The 20,911-nt window shown below is 43.0% G+C and overlaps 1 protein-coding gene across 3 annotated transcripts in view; it reads left to right on the forward strand.

The window, feature by feature from the left end:
- The first annotated feature begins 7,086 nt into the window (after nt 1-7,086).
- Nucleotides 7,087-20,911, forward strand: part of si:dkeyp-69b9.3 (myocardin) — a 57,074-nt gene continuing 43,249 nt past the window's right edge. The window contains exons 1-3 of one of the 3 annotated variants that reach the window (XM_036940756.1): nt 7,087-7,386; nt 9,861-10,036; nt 14,393-14,440. In XM_036940756.1, coding sequence (XP_036796651.1) covers nt 9,982-10,036; nt 14,393-14,440 — 103 coding nt within the window. In that variant the 5' untranslated portion in view covers nt 7,087-7,386; nt 9,861-9,981. Of the gene's footprint in view, nt 7,387-8,438; nt 8,739-9,860; nt 10,037-14,392; nt 14,441-20,911 lie in introns of those variants that run through there. The other 2 variants (XM_036940751.1, XM_036940757.1) reach the window with 2 other exon arrangements.

Raw genomic sequence — 20,911 nt, forward strand, 5'->3', positions numbered from 1 at the left:
CTACAGCACTGTTCTCCAATACTGTGTTACTGCTAGATTATTACACTACAGCACTGTTCTCCAATACTGTATTACTCTAGATTATTACACTACAGCACTGTTCTCCAATACTGTATTACTGCTAGATTATTACACTACAGCACTGTTCTCCAATACTGTATTACTCTAGATTATTACACTACAGCACTGTTCTCCAATACTGTATTACTGCTAGATTATTACACTACAGCACTGTTCTCCAATACTGTGTTAATCTAGATTATTACACTACAGCATTGTTCTCCAATACTGTATTACTCTAGATTATTACACTACAGCACTGTTCTCCAATACTGTATTACTGCTAGATTATTACACTACAGCACTGTTCTCCAATACTGTGTTAATCTAGATTATTACACTACATTACTGTTCTCCAATACTGTGTTACTGATAAATTATTACACTACAGCACTGTTCTCCAATACTGTATTACTGCTAGATTATTACACTACAGCACTGTTCTCCAATACTGTATTACTCTAGATTATTACACTACATTACTGTTCTCCAATACTGTATTACTCTAGATTATTACACTACAGCACTGTTCTCCAATACTGTGTTAATCTAGATTATTACACTACAGCACTGTTCTCCAATACTGTGTTACTGCTAGATTATTACACTACAGCACTGTTCTCCAATACTGTGTTAATCTAGATTATTACACTACAGCACTGTTCTCCAATACTGTGTTAATCTAGATTATTACACTACAGCACTGTTCTCCAATACTGTGTTAATCTAGATTATTACACTACAGCACTGTTCTCCAATACTGTATTACTGCTAGATTATTACACTACATTACTGTTCTCCAATACTGTGTTACTCTAGATTATTACACTACAGCACTGTTCTCCAATACTGTGTTAATCTAGATTATTACACTACAGCACTGTTCTCCAATACTGTGTTACTGCTAGATTATTACATTACAGCACTGTTCTCCAATACTGTATTACTCTAGATTATTACACTACAGCACTGTTCTCCAATACTGTGTTACTGCTATAATATTACACTACAGCACTGTTCTCCAATACTGTATTACTGCTATAATATTACACTACAGCACTGTTCTCCAATACTGTGTTAATCTAGATTATTACACTACAGCACTGTTCTCCAATACTGTGTTACTGCTAGATTATTACACTACATTACTGTTCTCCAATACTGTATTACTCTAGATTATTACACTACAGCACTGTTCTCCAATACTGTGTTAATCTAGATTATTACACTACAGCACTGTTCTCCAATACTGTGTTACTGCTAGATTATTACACTACAGCACTGTTCTCCAATACTGTGTTAATCTAGATTATTACACTACAGCACTGTTCTCCAATACTGTATTACTCTAGAGTATTACACTACATTACTGTTCTCCAATACTGTGTTAATCTAGATTATTACACTACAGCACTGTTCTCCAATACTGTGTTAATCTAGACTATTACACCACAGCACTGTTCCCCAATACGGTGTTACTGATAGATTATTACACTACAGCACTGTTCTCCAATACTTTATTACTGCTAGATTATTACACTACATTACTGTTCTCAAATACTGTGTTAATCTAGACTATTACACTACAGCACTGTTCTCCAATACTGTGTTACTGCTAGATTATTACACTACAGCACTGTTCTCCAATACTGTATTACTCTAGATTATTACACTACATTACTGTTCTCCAATACTGTATTACTCTAGATTATTACACTACAGCACTGTTCTCCAATACTGTGTTAATCTAGATTATTACACTACAGCACTGTTCTCCAATACTGTATTACTCTAGATTATTACACTACATTACTGTTCTCCAATACTGTATTACTCTAGATCATTACACTACAGCATTGTTCTCCAATACTGTGTTACTGCTAGATTATTACACTACATTACTGTTCTCCAATACTGTATTACTCTAGATTATTACACTACAGCACTGTTCCCCAATACTGTATTACTGCTAGATTATTACACTACAGCACTGTTCTCCAATACTGTGTTAATCTAGATTATTACACTACAGCACTGTTCTCCAATACTGTGTTAATCTAGATTATTACACTACAGCACTGTTCCCCAATACTGTGTTACTGCTAGATTATTACACTACAGCACTGTTCTCCAATACTGTGTTAATCTAGACTATTACACCACAGCACTGTTCCCCAATACTGTGTTACTGCTAGATTATTACACTACAGCACTGTTCTCCAATACTTTATTACTGCTAGATTGGAGAACTGTATTACTGCTAGATTATTACACTACAGCACTGTTCCCCAATACTGTATTACTGCTAGATTATTACACTACAGCACTGTTCCCCAATACTGTATTACTGCTAGATTATTACACTACAGCACTGTTCTCCAATACTGTATTACTGCTAGATTATTACACTACAGCACTGTTCCCCAATACTGTATTACTGCTAGATTATTACACTACAGCACTGTTCCCCAATACTGTATTACTGCTAGATTATTACACTACAGCACTGTTCCCCAATACTGTATTACTGCTAGATTATTACACTACAGCACTGTTCTCCAATACTGTATTACTGCTAGATTATTACACTACAGCACTGTTCCCCAATACTGTATTACTCTAGATTATTACACTACAGCACTGTTCCCCAATACTGTATTACTGCTAGATTATTACACTACAGCACTGTTCCCCAATACTGTATTACTGCTAGATTATTACACTACAGCACTGTTCCCCAATACTGTATTACTCTAGATTATTACACTACAGCACTGTTCCCCAATACTGTATTACTGCTAGATTATTACACTACAGCACTGTTCCCCAATACTGTATTACTGCTAGATTATTACACTACAGCGGTGTTTTTTTTACGTGTGTTCTGTTCTGCAATCCACTTGAACTTTTCTGGTGATTCACCAAATGTACAAAGTACAGAATCAATTTTGTTAAAGTCATGACCCTGTTTTTACCCTCAAGGCATGAGCCCATGATGGGTCCTGACCCACCATTTCGGAGACACGCTGTACTGCAGTTTCTCTGAAGTTAGGCCACTGTGAGGTACAGTAACTGAGGTCATATGTGGTCATTAATTCAATGTGACTCTACCATAAAAAGGACTAATTAATTCAAAAGAGTCTCTCCCTTTGTTGACACCACTGGGCTATTGCAACGCTTGCCAATGAATCAGACAGTTTATAAAGTCTGATGATGGAGATGATGATGCATTTTATGCTGGGTAGGTGTGTGAAAGCCTCAGTGCAGCTGTGTGCAGGTACGTGCGTGTGTGTGTGTGAGTGTGCGTGCCCATGAACATGTGTGTGTGTCTGGTTCCCATCCAGTTTGGATGGCGCTTCAAAGAGAAGTGACAGACAGACAGATGGACTGATGGACACAGAGAGCTGTGGGGTTGGTGTTTGTGTGTGTGTGTGACGAGAGAGAGAGAGAAAAGTGAAGTGGCACAGGCTGTGGCCTCCGAGTGGCCCAGGGCTCAAAGCCAAGCGATTGAAGAGATACACATGGCAGCAGAGGAGGATGACTGTAGAAAGGCCCATGGAGTTGGGCCCAGGGCGCCTCAGCTGGGCCCAGGGCGCTTTAATTAGGTCAGGTGGAGATGTTCGACAGATCTCAACTCATTAAAAGGAGGAAACCACCACCGCCCGACCTCGCTGCTTTCTCATCCTCAACTCTGTCCAATCCAGACATTCTGTGTGTCCATGAATCAATGTAAATCCACCGAATCTGTTACCTTTCATCTGAACTATCGGTTGCAATCGGGAGAGCGGGCCATCAGTTATTGTCTATAGTTAATACCGCGGAGCGCGGCTTGGAGCGCACACTTCAAACCTATTGTGTTATGTAAATAGACAATGATCATGGCCCTACAGATCATCACAGGCCAATTATGCCATTGATATATGGTTAATATGTAATTAAATGTACATATGAAGACAAACCTGAAAGGATGAAATATGAAACGTAATTATTGTTTGCTGAACTGATAAATTCTGATGTCAAACTGATGGAGATTATAGATTGAATAACTGATCGATATGTATTATCCGCCTCATGATTATGAAGAATGGTTATGATCCGAAATGACTCCATTCTGCTTCATATTGAATTCCTATGGAACCTTATTGCTGAATTACCTCATCCTAACCGTCCAGTTACCCACACAGATTCCAATAAACTTTCAATGACAGAGTTGAATTTTAAAGCTCTTTACGTTACCACTCACAAACTAAAAAAAATAACATTTAATTAAAAGATTTAGCAGCAGCACATACACTGTTACCAGAAGGGGCTGGTGGGAGGAGCTATAAGGACGCCTCATTGTAATGGCTAGAATGGAATGGTACGAAACACATCAAATACATGGTAAAAAAGTGTTTGACTCCGTTCCATTTATTCCATTCCAGCCATTCCAATGAGCCTGTTCTACTATAGCTCCTCCCACCAGCCTCCTCTGACTGTTACTTCATCTTGTTCCACATTAAATGTGAACAGAAGGATCAGGATCTATGGATAGAACTCACAGGATAGAAGGTTGTCTGTTACCTTGTACTAAAGTCCACTAACACACACGTGGTTGAGGTTAGAATGTGCAAGGTTTAGCTGTCTCTTCTACTCAGTGCCTGCAGAATTGGTCTGGGTTGCCATGGTGATAGTATATCGGTAATACCTGTCATTGCAGACTGTGGCCACTTGTGGGCACACTTATTCAGATAATTCACTGTGCTGTACCCACATTATGCATTACTCTACTAAGGCCAGTGAGGGCTTCAGGACAGGATTCCTTTATTCTTGTGTGTGTGTGTGTGTGTGTGTGTGTGTGTGTGTGTGTGTGTGTGTGTGTGAGAGAGCGAGAGAGAGAAAGAGGGAAAGGAGAAAGAGATGTGAAGGCCTTTCTGTATGCAGAAGCCACACTGCACAATTAGGTCTGCAATGTGTGTGTGAGAGAAGCCGTTCACGTCACCAGTAACAGAGAAAGGTTACGTCCCTAAACCAAGGCTGCACCAGACACAGTATAGGATTAACACTCAGAGTGAGAGAGAGAGAGGGAGCGAGAGAAAGGAGGAGGGTAACAGGTGCTAATCAGAAAGGGAGTCCCAGACGGGGGGAGGGGGCAACCAGAGGAATCAACGATTACATCATCTTTCTTCCAATGCCATCAGTGTGTGTTTCACTCGCTGAAGTAGCTGACATGCATAGTGTTGAATCATCCGCATACATAGACACACTGGCTTTACTCAGAGCCAGTGGCAGGTCATTAATAAAGATTGAAAAAAGTAAGGGGCCTAGATGGCTGCCCTGGGGAATGCCTGACTCTACCTGGATTATGTTGGAGAGTCTTCTATTAAAGAACACCCTCTGTGTTCTGTTAGACAGGTACCTCTAATCCACAGTATAGCAGGGGGTGTAAAGCCATAACACAGAAGTTATTCCAGCAGAACAAACATTATGATCAATAATATTAAAAGCTGCACTGAAGACTAACCAGAATTACTTTTTCTTCCCTCCAGGCCTGAGGGCAAACACTTTCGAGTAGGCTTAGATTGAAGAGATGGCAAATAGGAGTGGCAATATCATCCGCTATCATCCTCAGTAATTTTCTACCCAAGTTGTCAGACCCAGGTCATTGTTGATAGACAACAATACAAATTTCACCTCTTCCACACTCGTTTTACGGAATTCAAAATGACTGCTTGTCTTTCATAATTTGGTCAGTTATGCGTGTATGTGTCGGTCCAGAATTTGTTGCTGGCATGTCATGACTAAGTTTACTAATCTTGCCAATGAAAAAATAATTAAAGGTAGTGAGACATATAGCTTAGAGGTGGATCTACAATACACAACATATGGTGTGGAAAGGGACTGTAGAACGTCTGCCAAGTTTGGATTTAGGAGTAAACCTCATCATTGTAGAAATCTTTTACTGTCATCTAAATCTATACAACCACAATTCACCATACAGTGGCTCTGACTGTGGCTGTGATGGGTGGTCATCTGGATGGTCTGTACCAATGTCTTGTCTGCTGCAGTCAGTCTCTCCTAGCTGTGCTCAGTGTAGTCAGGTTGTGGATCAATATGGGCTTCTCTCCAGATAACATAATTCATTAGCTGTAACTTCCTCTCCTGTCTTCCCTTCCTCTCCTCTCTTTCATTCCTCTCTTCCTGTAGTACTGACTCCTTACCTCTCTCTCCCTCTCTCTCTCTACCTCTCACTCCCATTACTTCCCTGTCTCCCCCCCCCCTCTGACCTGCTGAACCAGCACACACCAGCCTGTCTGTCAAACTAACTGAACAGGTGCTCCTGCAAAGACTACCCTTCCCGTCCCCAATGTCCCCTCCAATGCTAAGCCTACTGACAGACAGACACACACACACGCACACACACACACACACACACACACACACACACACACACACACACACACTCGCACTCATATTCAGATATATACACTGACGTAAACTGACTTGGCCTGGGTTTCTGTGCCTGCCATATGTTTCACATGCACACGCAAACGCACACGGACACGCACACACACACACAGAATACATCATGTGTAAGAGGATGACGTAGGTATTTAGACAGGGACGCTGACTTACTAAAGTTGCATTCCTTGATTTACATAGAACATTATCAGATGGAACTCTACACATCAAATCATACTGTAGTACTTACTGCAAAGTCCTACAGTAATACCTACCTACCACACCATATCACACCTCAGCAATATCCAATATCCCTAATCATTATTTGCTTTTAAATACATAAGGGAGGAAAAAGTATAGGCCTCAGACTAGTGTAGTGTATCTGGCCAAAGTTTGTAACAATGCCAAGTGCATGTTTACATGAGTCATCCATTTTGTGAATACTTTTGACAAAGACACACAACCACTTATTGTCACTCTAGCGCTCCATCAATCAGCCAATCAGTCAACAGATGTATGCTGCTGGGACGGGTGAAGGAGGGGTAGAGGGGTGAGGGAGGGGTAGAGAGAGAGACAGGGGAGAGGGGGAGTGACCAGGACGCTTTAGGGAGAGGTCCAGAGAGAAAGAGCGAGAGAAGGATAAGGTTAGTTCTATGATAAGGAAGGAACATCCGATCCTTTCCTCCCCAAGTCCACCTTTAGAACTCTTTTCCAGGGGATTAACGAGTGTGGAGAGAGAGAGAGAGAGACAATATGACAAGAAAAGGAACATGAAAGAAATCATCATTAAACGCACTTGAAGTTATCTCTTCCTTCTTGCACCTCTCTCTAATTTAATCTTAAACCCACTCCAAGTTCCCCCAAGGGACTTCTCTCTCTATTTCAGTAAGTATTATCTTTCATTCTACCTCATTTACTCTATCTTTCTCTCACTCTCTCTCTCTCTCTCTCTCTCTCTCTCTCTCTCTCTCTGTCTTCCTTTCCCTTCCTCGCTCTCTTTCTCTCTCTCTTTTTGTGTCTCAGTGCCCTACTGTGTGATATGAGGACTCATCAATATCCTACTGTATGGGCAGTGCTCTAATCTAGTTTGTAAATAACTGTGTGTGTGTGTTATTGTGTGTTAATGAACACCAGCTCAGTGATTTTGTGTAAATAATCTCAGTCACTCGGTGTGTCCACTTTCATGCGGTTCAGGCTTTCCCAATTTGTCTTATGGGTGGCCAGCGACATAGTCAATATAGTCAATAAATGGTGTGTGTGCATTAATGAAGTGTGTGTGAATTAGTGGTATTAACCTCTGTCTCTCGCACACACACACACACACACACACACACACACACACACACACACACACTCGCACTCATATTCAGATATATACACTGACGTAAACTGACTTGGCCTGGGTTTCTGTGCCTGCCATATGTTTCACATGCACACGCAAACGCACACGGACACGCACACACACACACAGAATACATCATGTGTAAGAGGATGACGTAGGTATTTAGACAGGGACGCTGACTTACTAAAGTTGCATTCCTTGATTTACATAGAACATTATCAGATGGAACTCTACACATCAAATCATACTGTAGTACTTACTGCAAAGTCCTACAGTAATACCTACCTACCACACCATATCACACCTCAGCAATATCCAATATCCCTAATCATTATTTGCTTTTAAATACATAAGGGAGGAAAAAGTATAGGCCTCAGACTAGTGTAGTGTATCTGGCCAAAGTTTGTAACAATGCCAAGTGCATGTTTACATGAGTCATCCATTTTGTGAATACTTTTGACAAAGACACACAACCACTTATTGTCACTCTAGCGCTCCATCAATCAGCCAATCAGTCAACAGATGTATGCTGCTGGGACGGGTGAAGGAGGGGTAGAGGGGTGAGGGAGGGGTAGAGAGAGAGACAGGGGAGAGGGGGAGTGACCAGGACGCTTTAGGGAGAGGTCCAGAGAGAAAGAGCGAGAGAAGGATAAGGTTAGTTCTATGATAAGGAAGGAACATCCGATCCTTTCCTCCCCAAGTCCACCTTTAGAACTCTTTTCCAGGGGATTAACGAGTGTGGAGAGAGAGAGAGAGAGACAATATGACAAGAAAAGGAACATGAAAGAAATCATCATTAAACGCACTTGAAGTTATCTCTTCCTTCTTGCACCTCTCTCTAATTTAATCTTAAACCCACTCCAAGTTCCCCCAAGGGACTTCTCTCTCTATTTCAGTAAGTATTATCTTTCATTCTACCTCATTTACTCTATCTTTCTCTCACTCTCTCTCTCTCTCTCTCTCTCTCTCTCTCTCTCTCTCTCTCTCTCTGTCTTCCTTTCCCTTCCTCGCTCTCTTTCTCTCTCTCTTTTTGTGTCTCAGTGCCCTACTGTGTGATATGAGGACTCATCAATATCCTACTGTATGGGCAGTGCTCTAATCTAGTTTGTAAATAACTGTGTGTGTGTGTTATTGTGTGTTAATGAACACCAGCTCAGTGATTTTGTGTAAATAATCTCAGTCACTCGGTGTGTCCACTTTCATGCGGTTCAGGCTTTCCCAATTTGTCTTATGGGTGGCCAGCGACATAGTCAATATAGTCAATAAATGGTGTGTGTGCATTAATGAAGTGTGTGTGAATTAGTGGTATTAACCTCTGTCTCTCTCCCATGGTTCTCTGTGTGTAGATAAAAACATCTATTTCTCTGTGGCAGTTTTCACTTTCTTTCGCTTTTAAATCTGTGCATCCAGCCTCTGCACAGTTGTGTCCTCTGTGATAGGTGTTGTGGCTTTTTATGTGTCCATTATAATAAGTGTCCCCTGTGCACTCACTGTTTGGCATCTGGGTATCTGTCACTGCCTCTGTCTCTGTCACTCATATGGCCTAACTCACCCTGTCTCTCTCTTCTCCTCGCCTCTCTTCCTTTTCCTCTGTCGTTCTAAATGCTTCCTACTGTCTCTTCCTCTTTCTTTCTCGTTATATCTACGGTGTGTGTCTCTCCTCTCTTTCTGTGATTGTGGCAGTCTGCCGTGAGAGGCGTGGTCTAGTCAATGTCGATGTTGTCTCTCTACTACTGTCCACTCTATCCTGTGTGTGTCAGATGGTGTGTCTCTACTACTGTCCACTCTATCCTGTGTGTGTCAGATGGTGTGTCTCTACTACTGTCCACTCTATCCTGTGTGTGTCAGATGGTGTGTCTCTCTACTTCTTTCCACTCCATAACTCTCTTCTGTCTACTGCTCTGGTCTGTGTCTTGTACTCAGTGTCAATATATTTTTCTCAAGGGATAAACAAAAGCATTGACCTCCCTCTCTCTGTTCCATCTCTCCCTTTATCTGTTCTCTGCTTTCCACACAGAGAGAGACAGAATCAGAAGAGTCCATTCCTCCTGATTCCCACCCAAGTGGGAATAAAAACAGGATTCCACTCTTTCTTTCTGTTCCTCCTCTCATCCCTCCTTCCCCTCCTCCTCTTCATCATGACGTTGCTGGCCTCTGAGAGGTCGCTTCTCATCCGGAACAAATTCCGCTCAGGTGAGTGTATGGCTGGGCCGGTTGGGGTGGAGCTGCATCAGGCCAGGCCGGTTGGGGTGGGGCTGCATCAGGCCAGGCCGGTTGGGGTGGTGCTGCATCAGGCCAGGCCGGTTGGGGTGGTGCTGCATCAGGCCAGGCCGGTTGGGGTGGTGCTGCATCAGGCTGGTTGGGGTGGGACTGCATCAGGCCGGTTGGGGTGGGGCTGCATCAGGCCAGGCCGGTTGGGGTGGGGCTGGATCAGGCCGGTTGGGGTGGGGCTGCATCAGGCCAGGCCGGTTGGAGTGGGGCTGGATCAGGCCAGGCCGGTTGGGGCTGGATCGGGACGGTTGGGGTGGGGCTGGCAGGGAGGAATTAGGCCTGGGGTGTGGGACTAAGTTGCCCTTAGGCTGATCTTGGGTCATATATACAGTGCTGTTTGTATTATGTCATAAAGTGTCACTCAGCCTCTTCTCTCTCTGTCAGCCAAGCCCATGGCTGACACTATGGTAACTAGTAATGATTGATGACTACATCATTGGCAAGAAGTTGTTCCTGTATGATTGTGGCAGATAAGTCTAGTCTTGGTTATATTAATCATGAGGATGATTAATCAGGTAAAGATATTGATCGTTGTATATCTATTTATTGATTGAAACCACAGAGCTCTCCTGAATAGACATACCAGAGGATTGACCACAAATCTTTTAATCTCCCAATGACAGTATTTGTAGCATATTCATCTCAGAACCCAGAACTAAGTTTTACAGCTAGCTATATTTTAATCTGTCATGAGAGACAAGAGGCATATAGCCACTGCCACATTGCTCCTGTCTCCATTTAAAAACAACCATTTTAGAAAAATTCAAACACATAACTAATTAAATAAGACAGCATTAGAGGTACTGTAACGGCGTTCTTCGTTTGTTGAAAGAGAGGACCGAAATGCAGCGTGGTGGTTACTCATGTTCTTTAATGAATGACGATACATGAAATAACTAAATGAATACGAAAACAACAAACGGAACGTGAAACCTAATACAGCCTATCTGGTGAACACTACACAAAGACAGGAACAATCACCCACAAACACACAGTGAAACCCAGGCTACCTAAGTATGATTCTCAATCAGAGACAACTAATGACACCTGCCTCTGATTGAGAACCATACTAGGCCGAAAACATAGAACTGCCCCACAACATAGAAAAACAAACATAGACTGCCCACCCAACTCACGCCCTGACCATACTAAATAAATACAACACAAAGGAAATAGAGGTCAGAACGTGACAGGTACAGTTATAAGATTGGAAAATGTTTGGATGACATTATACAGATGCCGTATCTTAATTTGATTATCCTGTAGTTGCAGGTTTAAAAAGGCTTCTAAAGTTTGCAATTTCCACTTAAAAATGTCTGACTTGATTTGCCTAACAAAAGATGTATCAACCTCTACAAATTATAATCCACAACAACAGTTCCATTTTCTGTTGCTGTAGGATTATTTTCCTGCTGTTGCAAACTGGCTCAAATTAAGATCCTACAACTGTAGCAAGAAATGTGTACAGCTACTGAATCCTTTTGCAAGTTGGATTTCTTAATGTTTTGTGTTAGGTCCATCATCCATAGGTTACTGTCCTTTAACTAGCAGCAGTTGTGTTCTAGAATTGGAACATGCTCCTTAAAAATGGCCGCCTCTGTTGTTATCAGTCTGCTGCTGTCATAAAGAGGCTTGGTAGGGACAGGGAATGAGGTCATAGGACATTCCTGCTGTTGTTTTTTTCAACCAGCTGTTCATTACCAGGCCTGTCTTGGGCAGCTGGAGGTTCAGATTAGATTTGATGAGTGTATTTATTTATTTAAATACCAGGAAGTGTCTTGAGGTTTCCAGATTGGATTCATTAGAAGAGACATTTAAGTGAGTTAGACTGGCTAACTAAGTATCAGCTGTCCTGCTGCTTTGAACCAACTATCTATTCAGCTATGGAGGAAATAGTTGAAGGCTATGAAGGCCAATCAATACTTTTGTCAATAGGTGAATGTTGTCTGATTGGTTGATGTGGAATTAATAGCCTATGGATGGAAGGATGTCAATATGGGTTGTGTAACTTGTGTTGAGGAAGATGTACTACTATACCCTGAGTATGCTACCATGACTGTGGTCAAAGCTGAAAAGCGGTAGGCGTGCTGTGCCTGTGGACAGTGGTAGTGATAGGCAACCATTTTATTAGATCAGTTTCTCAAGGCAGGAAAATAATCCTGCACGTTATTGGACGGTAAAAATGTGACATTTTTGTAGGGGTTGATTCATTTTGAAGGGAAAATTACAAACTTTAGAAGCATTTTTAAACCTTGAATACACTACAAATGTGCATGTCCTGTTGTGCAGAACATTTCCTGCAGCAACAGGGTGATCAAATTAAGATCTTACATCTGTACTTACATCAGCGGGGAAATCATGGTAACGAAAATGCTGCATTTGGTAGCTGTTAAATGATCAATGATCATTGATAACCTATAAGGTTCACTATGAGATTACATCACATTATAGATGGTTGAGGAGCCGATTATAACCTCAATCCAATCTCTGTTATTTCTCTCTGTCCATGAATGCTTGCCCAAAGCGGGAAGATAATCTCACTGAGCTAAATCCATGCACAACTTCAGTAGTTTACACAGTCACCTTCCTGCTCTTATCTGTCATCAAGATTCTGGCTTCATTTGTTTCCACTCAGTTACAGATTGTTAATTGTTAACAGTAAACTAAATTGACCTACCATCTGTACAGGGCTTATAAATGGTTTATAAGTAGTCAATCAACTCTTCTGGGTACCTTTTAAGTGATGATTGCATGTGTTAGTTCCCTGGAGCGGGCCAGGGCCTATGTCTGGAACTTTAGTTGGGTCCGGTACACAAATCTGGTCAAATTTCACCTCTGAGAGTCCAATCAATTATTCCACCTCACAACCGATTACACACACACAGTACCATGACCGAGTCAGCATGGAGGCCTATGTGAGTCAATCAGAATATCCAGTCCAATACGATACCAAGAGGTAGCTGTTACCAGGCTAAGTGGTAGCAGTTACCAGGCTAAGAGGTAGCTGTTACCAGGCTAAGTGGTAGCAGTTACCAGGCTAAGAGGTAGCAGTTACCAGGCTAAGAGGTAGCTGTTACCAGGCTAAGAGGTGGCGGTTACCAGGCTAAGAGGTAGGTGTTTTCAGGCTAAGAGGTAGCTGTTACCAGGCTAAGAGGTAGGTGTTTCCAGGCTAAGAGGTAGCTGTTACCAGGCTAAGAGGTAGGTGTTTTCAGGCTAAGAGGTAGCTGTTACCAGGCTAAGAGGTAGGCGTTTCCAGGCTAAGAGGTAGCTGTTACCAGGCTAAGAGGTAGGTGTTTTCAGGCTAAGAGGTAGGTGTTTTCAGGCTAAGAGGTAGCTGTTACCAGGCTAAGAGGTAGGTGTTTTCAGGCTAAGAGGTAGCTGTTACCAGGCTAAGAGGTGCAGTTACCAGGCTAAGAGGTAGCTGTTTACTGTAGAACCAGGCTAAGAGGTAGGTGTTTCCAGGCTAAGAGCTAGCTATTTACTGTAGAACCAGGCTAAGAGGTATGTGTTTCCAGGCTAAGAGCTAGCTATTTACTGTAGAACCAGGCTAAGAGGTAGGTGTTTCCAGGCTAAGAGGTAGCTGTTTACTGTAGAACCAGGCTAAGAGGTAGGTGTTTTCAGGCTAAGAGGTAGCTGTTACCAGGCTAAGAGGTAGGTGTTTCCAGGCTAAGAGGTAGCTGTTTACTGTAGAACCAGGCTAAGAGGTAGGTATTTCCAGGCTAAGAGGTAGCTGTTTACTGTAGAACCAGGCTAAGTGGTGTTTTTACACAAGTAATGTAATGGGGTCTCTTTTCGAGTGGCGGTCGGCTGACAGAAAATAGTGGAAGAAGAATTGACTTAGCGTGCATGACCGTGATGAAGGGAGGGAGGTAGAGAGTTCTGGAGAGAGAGGGACAGCTGAAGGGGGGATGGGGTGACAGAAATAAACATACTGACGGATAAATAGTTACAGCCCCCCCCCAAACCCTTCTCATACTGCTGTCCCCTCCCCCCATCCCTCCCTCCATTTCTCTCAGATCTCAAAACTCAGCACTGGAATGCATTGTGGGAAACATCACCAAACCTATCAGCCCCTCCCCCAATGAACCTCTTAGTGTGAAAGTGTGTGTGCAGTGTATGTGTGTGTAGAGATTGCTCAGTCACATGTTACTATACGATTACAGAGGGATATTGTACTACAGAACATAGGACAGTACCTTTTACCCAGAGTTACCTTTTAGGTTATTCCAGGTATTCTCATACATCTAACTCACCACCTCTCTACTGCTTGTCTTTCAGTCTTGCAGTTGAGGATTCAGAACCGAAGGCAAAATGAAATGGACTCTGGTGAGTGGAGTTACTGTTAATGTTTACTGACAGGGTTGGGTGTTCTCTCTTCTTTACACTACCTTCTAATGAGACTGACTCTCCCTCTCTCTCTCAATTCAATTCAATTCAATTCAAGGGCTTTATTGGCATGGGAAACATGTGTTAACATTGCCAAAGCAAGTGAGTTAGATAATATATAAAGTGAATATATAAAGTGAAAAACAATAAAAATGAACAGTAAACATTACACATACAGAAGTTTCAAAACAATAAAGACATTACAAATGTCATATTATATATATACAGTGTTTTAACAATGTACAAATGGTTAAAGGACACAAGATAAAATAAATAAGCATAAATATGGGTTGTATTTACAATGGTGTTTGTTCTTCACTGGTTGCCCTTTTCTCGTGGCAACAGGTCACAAATCTTGCTGCTGTGATGGCACACTGTGAAATTTCACCCAGTAGATATGGGAGTTTTTCAAAAATTGGATTTGTTTTCGAATTCTTTGTGGATCTGTGTAATCTGAGGGAAATATGTCTCTCTAATATGGTCATACATTGGGCAGGAGGTTAGGAAGTGCAGCTCAGTTTCCACCTCATTTTGTGGGCAGTGAGCACATAGCCTATCTTCTCTTGAGAGCCATGTCTGCCTACGGCGGCCTTTCTCAATAGCAAGGCTATGCTCACTGAGTCTGTACATAGTCAAAGCTTTTCTTAATTTTGGGTCAGTCACAGTGGTCAGGTATTCCGCCGCTGTGTACTCTCTGTGTAGGGCCAAATAGCATTCTAGTTTGCTCTGTTTTTTTGTTAATTCTTTCCAATGTGTCAAGTAATTATCTTTTTGTTTTCTCATGATTTGGTTGGGTCTAATTGTGCTGTTGTCCTGGGGCTCTGTAGGGTGTGTTTGTGTTTGTGAACAGAGCCCCAGGACCAGCTTGCTTAGGGGACTCTTCTCCAGGTTCATCTCTCTGTAGGTGATGGCTTTGTTATGGAAGGTTTGGGAATCACTTCCTTTTAGGTGGTTATAGAATTTAACGGCTCTTTTCTGGATTTTGATAATTAGTGGGTATCGGCCTAATTCTGCTCTGCATGCATTATTTGGTGTTCTACGTTGTACACGGAGGATATTTTTGCAGAATTCTGCGTGCAGAGTCTCATTTTGGTGTTTGTCCCATTTTGTGAAGTCTTGGTTGGTGAGCGGACCCCAGACCTCACAACCATAAAGGGCAATGGGCTCTATGACTGATTCAAGTATTTTTAGCCAAATCCTAATTGGTATGTTGGAATTTATGTTCCTTTTGATGGCATAGATTGCCCTGCTTGCTTTGTCTCTCAGATCGTTCACAGCTTTGTGGAAGTTACCTGTGGCGCTGATGTTTAGGCCAAGGTATGTATAGCTTTTTGTGTGCTCTAGGGCAACAGTGTCTAGATGGAATTTGTATTTGTGGTCCTGATAACTGGACCTTTTTTGGAACACCATTATTTTGGTCTTACTGAGATTTACTGTCAGGGCCCAGGTCTGACAGAATCTGTGCATAAGATCTAGGTGCTGCTGTAGGCCCTCCTTGGTTGGTGACAGAAGCACCAGATCATCAGCAAACAGCAGACATTTGACTTCGGATTCTAGCAGGGGGAGGCCGGGTGCTGCAGACTTTTCTAGTGCCCGCGCCAATTTGTTGATATATATGTTGAAGAGGGTGGGGCTTAAGCTGCATCCCTGTCTAACCCCACGACCCTGTGTGAAGAAATGTGTGTGTTTTTTGCCAATTTTAACCGCACACTTGTTGTTTGTGTACATGGATTTTATAATGTCGTATGTTTTACCCCCAACACCACTTTCCATCAGTTTGTATAGCAGACCCTCATGCCAAATTGAGTCGAAGGCTTTTTTGAAATCAACAAAGCATGAGAAGACTTTGCCTTTGTTTTGGTTTGTTTGGTTGTCAATTAGGGTGTGCAGGGTGAATACATGGTCTGTTGTATGGTAATTTGGTAAAAAGCCAATTTGACATTTGCTCAGTACATTGTTTTCATTGAGGAAATGTACGAGTCTGCTGTTAATGATAATGCAGAGGATTTTCCCAAGGTTACTGTTGACACATATTCCATGGTAGTTATTGGGGTCAAATTTGTCTCCACTTTTGTGGATTGGGGTGATCAGTCCTTGGTTCCAAATATTGGGGAAGATGCCAGAGCTAAGGATGATGTTAAAGAGTTTTAGTATAGCCAATTGGAATTTGTTGTCTGTATATTTGATCATTTCATTGAGGATACCATCAACACCACAGGCCTTTTTGGGTTGGAGGGTTTTTATTTTGTCCTGTAACTCATTCAATGTAATTGGAGAATCCAGTTCTGGTAGTCTTTAATAGTTGATTCTAAGATCTGTATTTGATCATGTATATGTTTTTGCTCTTTATTCTTTGTTATAGAGCCAAAAAGATTGGAGAAGTGGTTTACCCATACATCTCCATTTTGGATAGATAATTCTTCGTGTTGATGTTTGTTTAGAGTTTTCCAATTTTCCCAGATGTGGTTAGAGTCTATGGATTCTTCAATTGCATTGAGCTGATTTCTGGCATGCTGTTCCTTCTTTTTCCGTAGTGTATTTCTGTATTGTTTTAGTGATTCACCATAGTGAAGGCGTAGACTCAGGTTTTCCGGGTCTCTGTGTTTTTGGTTGGACAGGTTTCTCAATTTCTTTCTTAGGTTTTTGCATTCTTCATCAAACCATTTGTCATTATTGTTAATTTTCTTCGGTTTTCTATTTGAGATTTTTAGATTTGATAGGGAAGCTGAGAGGTCAAATATACTGTTAAGATTTTCTACTGCCAAGTTTACACCTTCACTATTACAGTGGAACGTTTTACCCAGGAAATTGTCTAAAAGGGATTGAATTTGTTGTTGCCTGATTGTTTTTTGGTAGGTTTCCAAACTGCATTCCTTCCATCTATAGCATTTCTTAATGTTACTCAGTTCCTTTGGCTTTGATGCCTCATGATTGAGTATTGCTCTGTGTAAGTAGACTGTGATTTTGCTGTGGTCTGATAGGGGTGTCAGTGGGCTGACTGTGAACGCTCTGAGAGACTCTGGGTTGAGGTCAGTGATAAAGTAGTCTACAGTACTACTGCCAAGAGATGAGCTATAGGTGTACCTACCATAGGAGTCCCCTCGAAGCCTACCGTTGACTATGTACATACCCAGCGTGCGACAGAGCTGCAGGAGTTGTGACCCGTTTTTGTTGGTTATGTTGTCATAGTTGTGCCTAGGGGGGCATATGTGGGGGGGAATGCTGTCACCTCCAGGCAGGTGTTTGTCCCCCTGTGTCCTGAGGGTGTCAGGTTCTTGTCCGGTTCTGGCATTTAGGTCGCCACAGACTAGTACATGTCCCTGGGTCTGGAAATGATTGATTTCCCCCTCCAGGATGGAGAAGCTGTCTTCATTAAAATATGGGGATTCTAGTGGGGGGATATAGGTAGCACACAGGAGGACATTTTTCTCTGTTAGGATAATTTCCTTTTGAATTTCTAGCCAAATGTATAATGTTCCTGTTTTGATTAATTTAATGGAGTGAGTTAGGTCTGCTCTATACCAAATTAGCATACCCCCTGAGTCCCTTCCCTGTTTCACACCTGGTAGCTTGGTGGATGGGACTACCAGCTCTCTGTAACCTAGAGGGCAACCAGTGGGTCCGTCTCCTCTATACCAGGTTTCTTGCAGGATGACAATGTCTGTATTACCGATTTCTTTGGTGAAGTCCAGGTTTCTGCTCTTTAGGCCAAAGGCAGATGACCTCAGGCCTTGGATATTCCAGGATGATATAGTGAAGGCTTTTTGTTCCATAGAGTGTCCAATGTTGTTGGTCGTGGTTTGGCCTCAGGCCAGTAAGTGTGAGCAGAGCCTGCTGAGCATCTGGTACATGCCATTGGCTTGGGCAAGTGTGAGAGTTGGGGTTGGGACTGTTTGCCCGCTCACTACCTGGGCGTATGTGTGGCTTCCATGTTGAGGCCCTCTTTGCGGGGGTGGGGTGCATGGGGTGGGCAGGAGTGGCATAGGTCTGATCTGAGGGGGCCTAAATGGGGTGTGGGCATGGTTGATGTGGGGGGGTGTTGATTGGTTGGGGTGGGGGTGTGGATGTGTCTGGGTGTACTGTGGTCTGGATGTAATTCCTCTTGGCGTGGGTCCTCTATGTGTAGGTCCAGGGGCGGGGTCCTGCAGGTCTGGGAGGGTGTCTCGCTGGTCTGGGTGGGGTGTCTATTGATCTGTTGCTCCTGTGTGAAGTGTTGGGGATACGTTTGAGAGCGATGTCCTTTAGAGTCCGCGCAAAGGTGGGCACTGCTGCCTTGTAGAGGTGGACCTGGTCATAGAGACTGTTCAAGTCCAGGGTGGAGTGGTGGGCCAGGAAAACATTTGGTTTTGAGGCACAGTCACGGGAAATACTTGCGTTTACCCGCTGTATTGTGGCAGGGTGGAAGTCTTTTCGTGGTAGCAGGGTTGAGATAACCACTTGTGCATTGGGGAAAGTAGAAGAAGCCTTTTCAATCACTCCCTTCAGTGCTGTGGCCACCCTTTCCTGCTGTGCTCTCAGGTCGTTTGTGCCTGTGTGTATTATTATGTGGCTGGGTGAACCTAGTTGGTCCTCAGACAGAAGGTCTAGGGCGCATTGGGTGTTTGGACACCAGAGTTTAGACACACTGTGTTTGGGAAAAAGTTTTTTTTCTTCTATATATTTCCCATTTGAGTCCATAAGTAGTACAATCTGTGTCTTGTGTTTGTCCTCAGTGGGTGTGAGGGGGTTGTCAGAAGGGCTATCAGGGTGGCTGACAGGGGGGTGCTCAGAGGGGGTGAGAGCCGCTGGGCTTGTGGTTCTTTCTTTGTCTGTTCTGCTAATGTCGACTCTATGGTCAGGGTCTGGTGTGGACTGTTCTGCTGTGGTGTGGGGACTTTTGTCAGGTGCTGAGGTGGGCTGTTCTGCTGGCTTCTCTGTGGGGGTGGCCACCTCTCTAGTGGGTTGTTCTCTGTCACACGCCGTCCCCCTCAACCTCTCCTCCGTCCCCCTCACCCTCTCCTCCATCCCCCTCAACCTCTCCTCCACCAGCAGTCTGATCCTCTCCTCTAATGCTCTGTTCTTCTCCTGATTCTGCTCTTTCTCCTGTTGAAGTTGTCTCACCACAGTCCAGAGTGCAGATATGTCTCTGTCCACCTCCAGATCTCCGGGTCTGGTTAAGGGGGTGTTGTTGTGCTGGACTGTTGTCTGGGTCTGTGCTGACTGAAGTGTAATTACCTGCTGTTCCAGCTCCACCTGTCTTACCTCCAGCTGGGTGAATTTGTCCTTCATTTCAATGAGGGAGTGGTAATCTGTGCTGGGAGGTTGACTCTCCGCTGGGGGTTGCTCGTCTGTGGGGTTACATAATGAAGAGGTCTGGTCTGACCCGCTCGGGGTGGGGGTATCTTTATCAAGGGAGAGCTTCTCCTGCTGGACTAATTATTTGATTAGGTGAAAGTCCAGCTGAAACTGTTTGGGGTTACCCTGTACCATTACTGTTCCGGACTTATAGATATTTATATTACCTGACTCAGAGTCCTCGTTATCAAGTATTCTGAGTTTCCACCCCTCGTTAACCCCCCCTCTCTTAACAAAGGGGTAGTGTGCTAATATAGCACTGTGCCATGCCAGTGGATGGTTTGTGTGGAAGATAAGGTTGCTGATGTTCCCATTTTTGTAATAGTCAGCAAAAAGTGTCTCTTGATTTTCCATAAGGAGCTTCATTTTGTAATCTTTTCTTGCCTTATCATTCTTTACATGCACAGGGTACTGTATTTTAATTACCTCTGAACAGCGGGAAGGAGCTTCTAAGGCCTCTCCATTTGGTTGGGGTAGACTGTGTGACTCTCCTGCCATTGTTGGGCTAATGTGCTTTGACACCTCTCACTTGACACGTCAGTGCTAGTTGAAGCTGTATCAAGCTTGGCAGAATTATGTTAGAATTCAGTCCTTATAAAGTAATGTTGTGTATTTTTCTTCTTGGCTTTTGGAAATAAAATATAGTTTCAGACTAAACATTATTCACTCAGTTCCAGGTTGGATGGTGTTTTCAGGTTTCTGTTGTTTTCCAGAGAATTTGCTGTATAGGGTAATAAATCCTTGGTAGTTGTGAACTTTCCAGGTGATTCCGTAAATCCGTCGAAAATCAGGTTGTAGGTTTTAAGTTTTGATTTGAAGTAGGGGGTATGTTGTAGAGGGTAGAATCCAGTATGTGTTCCTGACAAAAAATCCAAGTTTATCTAACTCCTAATCTATCTTTTTTAAAGAAAATGCTCCCTCTCTCTCTCTCTCTCTCTCCCCCCCCCTCTCTCTCTCTCTCTCTCTCTCCCTCTCTCTCTCTCTCTCTCTCTCTCTCTCTGTCTCTCTCCCTCTCTCTCTCTCCCTCTCTCTCTCTCTCTCTCTCTCTCTCTCTCTCTCTCTCCCCCCCCCCTCTCT

Source organism: Oncorhynchus mykiss, chromosome 2 (assembly GCF_013265735.2).
Source record: "Oncorhynchus mykiss isolate Arlee chromosome 2, USDA_OmykA_1.1, whole genome shotgun sequence".
Taxonomy (NCBI): Eukaryota; Metazoa; Chordata; class Actinopteri; order Salmoniformes; family Salmonidae; genus Oncorhynchus; species Oncorhynchus mykiss.